At 37.6% G+C, this 5688-nt stretch overlaps 2 protein-coding genes across 2 annotated transcripts; both read left to right on the forward strand.

The window, feature by feature from the left end:
* Positions 1-709, forward strand: LOC137743200 (uncharacterized). Its single transcript, XM_068483084.2, has 2 exons — positions 1-291; positions 397-709. The coding sequence occupies exons 1-2, from the start codon at positions 127-129 to the stop codon at positions 502-504; spliced, it is 273 nt and encodes a 90-aa protein (XP_068339185.2). The 5' UTR covers positions 1-126; the 3' UTR covers positions 505-709.
* Positions 710-3179: 2470 nt separating this feature from the next.
* Positions 3180-5475, forward strand: LOC137743733 (uncharacterized). Its single transcript, XM_068483677.2, has 4 exons — positions 3180-3480; positions 3772-3910; positions 4347-4480; positions 4583-5475. Exons 1-4 carry the CDS (start codon positions 3335-3337, stop codon positions 5346-5348), a joined length of 1185 nt encoding a protein of 394 aa, XP_068339778.2. The 5' UTR covers positions 3180-3334; the 3' UTR covers positions 5349-5475.
* Positions 5476-5688: the final 213 nt, after the last annotated feature.

Consider the following 5688-nt stretch of genomic DNA (forward strand, 5'->3'; position numbering starts at 1 on the left):
TTCAACTGCACTCCCTCCCTTTTCATAACCAACACATTTGTCAATCCTCTCTCTCTCCTCCTCTCTTTCTCTCTCCTCTCCTCTCCTCTCTTTCCCTGTGCATGCTTGAGAGATTGAGAAGGAGAAATGTGTCCCCTGCGGCTGATTCTCATATTCCTCTCCGCCACCCTCGCCGGCTTCTTTGTCCTCAGAAACCTCAAATCCGACGGCCCCCAATTGGAAATGCCGCAAGATGAACAAGAAACCCACCAACTGCAAAACCCCAACAAATCTCCCCACCAATTCTCCAAGGTTCCCAATCCATTTTCTCCCTTCAATTCCTGCACCATTTCTGCTTTTCTCTTCTGGGTTTCTCTCCGTTTTAACAAATTTCGCTTCTTTGGTGTCCTTTTGCAGGTTCGCTCCGCCTTGGAATCGGGGTTCTGGACCGTCGTGGACATGGCCAGCGGACGCTACCTCTGGAGGCATTTGGCGTCGTTGACGGCGGCGAAGCAGTCGGATTGATGCTATAATTGCTGGGAATCTCACACGAGTCCAGGTTTGAGATTGACTACTAAGAATCTAAGATGTTGTAATTTTGAAAGGACCCAATTGAAAAGAAATCCGAAATGTTGTATGATGTTTGCAAATGGTGTGCTGTAGCTGTAATTACTACCATTCAGCAACAATATCAATCCAATTTGTATTGTAATTTTGCTATTTTACACTATCTGGTTCTGGTTTCTGTATTAACTAATCAAGTGTGGTGTGGAGAAATTTCACCAAGACATAATCCACCTCTATCTCATGCTATTCCCTGTGCTATGTATAAAGCTAAGGCTTGCGAACTTCGGCGGCTTTCATACATTATACTTTACCTTGCTAATGCTATTTACAAAGAGAGCATGTTGTCAGCTATATAAGAAAGTCTCCTACTTTAACCCGTTTGAGTGTTCATTAATCGATTAGCATAGGTACTATTCTTCATGTTAATGAGAAGGCCGAGAAAGGATTTTATGAAATGCTCGTTTAGAATATCGAAGGCTGGGATACACCAATATTCATGCTTATGCTTGCATTCACAAACATAAGGATAAATTGTCTGTTTATGGTGAGGGATTTTCTGTGTTTTCGTGGTTAGGGATAATGGAAATTGTTGTTTGTCATGGCTGCTGGTTTATGGTTAATCGAGTTTGCAATTTGCAGCCCAATATAGAGATTTTTTCTCTTACATGCCCACATGCGAATGTGTAATCTATGCTGCTGAATGCTGCTGTCGTATCCTATGAGCTAATGTTTGTTGATGATGTTAGGGCATTTGGAAGGGGAGTGTTGTGATGCCATTCGTGTTACCGCTATTTGAGATGTGGATTCTTTGTCTATAGTAATGGTAGTTTGTTTTGCTGGCTTTCTATGTGACTATTGAGGCAAGATTCTACATTTCTGGTATTCTGGTTGTGAACTGTTGATGCTCTCTGCTTGTAATGTGTAATTTTTTTTTCGTCAAACGAATTGGAATATGATGCTTTTGTAGAGTGGTAATTGCTCCGTTAATGCTTCTCTCCTTGTATCTTCCCCTGTCTCAAATCCGTTAGCTATTGTTTCCTTAGTTGATGTCTTCTATGTTGAAAACAGTAATGTCTTGACAAGCCAGAAATGAATTTGATGCATTTTAAGAACATGAACCAACTAGCCAAGTGTAAACGACAAACTTAAGGATAATGTTAGACCTAGGGGTGGTATTGGTACGATTACCGTACCAAAATTCATGTACTAATTACTATACCAAACTTTTGATATGACAAAATCTATTACCATATTACCCTGCCAAATTTTTGATATACCGAATTTCGGCATGTAAAATAATTCAGTTGGTATGATATAGTAATTGTAAGTGCCACTTTGTGTTGGGCCAAATAGTCAGAGTTGAGTAGCCTAGTTTTTGTGCTTAAATTGTGGTAGGTTTTCTGACTTGGTGATTTGGATTTATTGTTTTGTTGTACTTTTGGGTTCATTATTTCTCTTGATTGGCCAACCTTTTGACTACATGTGGGGCTGGTATTGCTAACTGATTGATCAGTTGGTGGGAGAATGTGACATATTCTAATTATACATACATCCACAACTTGATTGATTCAACTCCCTCCCTTCAAAAACTCAGAATAATGCTCGATAGAAATGGAAAAGGATTTTCGTCGGATTCTTTTCGTATACCTTGCGAACAGTTTTCATTAAGTGTTATTTATATTTAATTTTAAATTTTTAAATGATTTATGACCGCACGATATATGATGAACGATCTCGATCACAGAATCTTTAAGATTTCCAGAAAAATGATACTTTTTCGTTAGAAATCGAGGTAAACTTATATCAAGATAAACTCCACCTGTATCAAAATAAAGTTAATTTCTATTAGGACATTATTATTTGCATACTTATTTTTACTTCTCACATATTTTTGTTGATTTTCTTCACTTCACTAGATCCGACGATCAAAAATTAAGACGCGTGTGTAAGAAGTAAAAATAGTGTGTGAATAACACTACTCTTTCTATTATTGAGAGGGATTCGAAATCAATGTTATAACAGGAGTGAATAGATTATAATACGTGTCAGTCACAATTAAAAAGGTATCTAAATGAAAGAAAATCAGTCAAACCCCTTCCAAAACTAAAGTAAGAGAATTGCAGAGTGAGGGATTTTTCTGGTTCAAAATGAGAGTGAGGTCAATTTATAGTGGACTTGGTGTTGTAACTCGTACCACTTCTTGAAGATTTTTTTATGGAGTTCTATGGTATAAGATACTTTGGGAATTTTAACGGTTAAAATTTAATTTAAACATATAAAAATTAAGATCTAATGGTTAAACAATTACACTGGATTTATAGAAGTTTTACTCATCAAATTCGTAAAAAATATAAACGGCAAAAACTAAGAGCTTCGATAGCCAAAAATGAAAAAGTATGTAAAAATCAGTCTATTCTTTTTGGGTCCCGTTCTTTTTTTCTAATCCATTAAATTAGTGGATTTTTATTATTAAAATTTGATCTAACGGTTGAAGTTATTATAACTTATAGGCTTTTTTTTATGGCAGTTGAATCCAATTTTAATGATACAGATTTTCTAATTTGATGAATTAAGAATAAAGAATCCGGAGTAGATTAGAAAGAAGGGATCTTGGAGAGGATCCCTTTCGCTTGGTTTCGCTTTCAGCACCACCGACAGATCACGACCGTCGAATGGCGTGGTTTTCAAACAGTCAATAAGGATAAAATATTCCAACGGTCGAATCGTATTCATTCCAATTTCAGTATACCTCTCTGTGTCTGCTTGTGTTCGCAGAGACGAGAGAGAGATGAGGCAGAAGAAAAAGGCAGGATCAGAAATCCCAGAAACCCTAACAGCGATGCCAGAGGAAGAAGAAGAAGGAGATGGTCGATTCTTTGCTTGCTATCTGTTGACCTCTCGCAGCCCTCGCTACAAGGGCCACACTTATATTGGGTAATTTCCCAATTTCCTTAGTTACTTTTATTAATTTTTAATCTCCAATCAGTTCAGAATAATCAGATCATTCTTGATTCAATCATTTTTCCATCTGAATTTCTTTAAATTTTGAAACTTTCTTTTAGAACTGCGATCAATAATTCTGCCCAATTTCACTGTTTGTTCATTTGGCACTATCTGATTTGAATTTATTTGAAATTTGAGACTTTATGTTGCTTTCTTTTATAAATTGGATTAGCAAGTGTCCCCAGTTTGACTGTTTGTTTATCTGGGTGATGCTGAATACAGGTTCACAGTGAATCCGAGGCGGCGAATAAGGCAGCACAACGGAGAAATATCGCAAGGAGCCTGGAGAACGAAGCGAAAGCGGCCTTGGGAGATGGTCTTGTGCATCTATGGTTTCCCAACAAACGTTTCTGCTCTCCAGGTCTCTACATTTTTGTCTTTATTTCCTTCCAAATATAGTTAATTTATCAATTATGATTGATTAGGATCAACTTAGATGCAAATTTCTTGAGAATTATATCTTAATTATGTGTCAATTGTGGATATTTCCAGTTTGATTGGGACCTACATTGAGTTTGTACTAATTTAGCATCCATTTGGTTCTTTTTCTTTTTTTTTTATTGATTTGTTGGATTCAAGTTTATATGAAGATTTATTAATTGGAATTTGGGAACTTTCAAACTCCAATTTCTTGAGAATTATGTCGTTTTTCTGTTTCATTTGAGGATATCTCCAGTTTTATTGGAACCCGCACTGGGTTGGAACCAATTTTCAAATCAGTTATGTATTAATATTTGGTTGGGATCATGTTAGCTTGGGGATTTCCGATTTATATCGACTGGATTTGGAAATTGCAGTTTGAATGGGCCTGGCAGAATCCAACTGTATCAAAGGCAGTTAGGCAGGCTGCTGCAAGCTTTAAAACCCTTGGGGGACTTGTCAGCAAGATCAAGCTTGCATACACAATGCTCACTCTTCCGCCATGGAACAGGTATCGTTTTATTTGTTAATGCGTGAATTGTGAGTGAATGAGCACACATGCTTTTTTTATAGTACTAATGGGATGTGAAATTTTGTTTGTTTGGATCATCAGCTTGAACCTCACTGTGAACTTCTTTTCGAGCCAGTACACCAAGCATTCTGCTGGCTGTCCACGCCTGCCGGAGCAGGTGAAGGTCAAAGTTTGCTCCATGGATGATCTTCCTTCCTCAACCAAACTATCTGATGACATTTTTGAAAATGAAGATGATTGGTGCAATGAAAGGGAATGTGATCAAGATATGTGTACCAATAGTTCGCCACAGGAAAACACATTATTGGACGTCATGGTTCATAATTCAGCAGGCGATCAGCATAATGATATCGGCAATAAAGTAGGAAGCTATGAGCACTACAATGAAAAAGAATATGATGAATTCTTGTATGACGGCACTCTAGAGCAAGAACCATTGTCAGATTTTATAGTTCATAATTCAGAAGATGATCAGAATGATGATACAGAAAAGACAATTAACAAAGTATATGGAGACAGTCAGCAAGTAAAGGAAGATTGCACAGAGCAATTTGGTTTTATCACATCACCGGTGAGAATGCCATCTTCGAATGCGGCTACCACATCTTCTGATGACAGTGGTGTTGAACTGAGGCATCCTGCAAGGGAACAATTGACAATTACAGTTGCGGACGATGATCAGTCACCGGGTGAAAGCTATCTCAGACCTTGTGGAGCCGGGGTAATAGATTTGACTACGCCAGCTCCTCAATGTAGAAGCGGTTTATGCAGCGGGAAGAGTAGAGTTGTCACCACTTATCCTCAGATTATTGACTTGACTATGTCTCCAAATTTTATCCAATTATAGTGCTTGAGGATCTTGTGGTTTGGTTGAATAATTTAGAGGAACTTTTGTCATCTTTGCCTGATGGCATATTGTTGTAACACTTCAGTTCTTACAGTTTTTACTGAAATAAAAATCTTCTTTTTACCCACTTGCTACTTTTACTGCTTTTCTTTGATGGCTTGATGAAGATTGCATTTTTACTCCCCTGCTTTTCACATTTTGTCTTTACAAACTGGTTTGGACTACCTTGCATATCAAGGCAGGTTTTATTTCTTCCTCAAAATCCTGCTGATGCTTAAACATTTCGAGTTAATCCAGCTTTGTGTTCGAAAAGTTAACGCTTGTTTCTGCTATGCGACTG

The sequence above is a fragment of the Pyrus communis genome, chromosome 11 (assembly GCF_041283825.1).
Source record: "Pyrus communis isolate YQ-2024b chromosome 11, ASM4128382v1, whole genome shotgun sequence".
Taxonomy (NCBI): Eukaryota; Viridiplantae; Streptophyta; class Magnoliopsida; order Rosales; family Rosaceae; genus Pyrus; species Pyrus communis.

Excerpts from the sequence above, each read along its gene's own strand:
- LOC137743200 (XM_068483084.2), top strand. The coding sequence starts at position 127 with ATGTGTCCCCTGCGGCTGATTCTCATATTCCTCTCCGCCACCCTCGCC. Across the intron at positions 292-396 it reads CTCCCCACCAATTCTCCAAG|GTTCGCTCCGCCTTGGAATC; the intron begins GTTCCCAATCCA and ends GTCCTTTTGCAG.
- LOC137743733 (XM_068483677.2), top strand. The coding sequence starts at position 3,335 with ATGAGGCAGAAGAAAAAGGCAGGATCAGAAATCCCAGAAACCCTAACA. Across the intron at positions 3,911-4,346 it reads CAAACGTTTCTGCTCTCCAG|TTTGAATGGGCCTGGCAGAA; the intron begins GTCTCTACATTT and ends TGGAAATTGCAG. Across the intron at positions 4,481-4,582 it reads ACTCTTCCGCCATGGAACAG|CTTGAACCTCACTGTGAACT; the intron begins GTATCGTTTTAT and ends TTGGATCATCAG.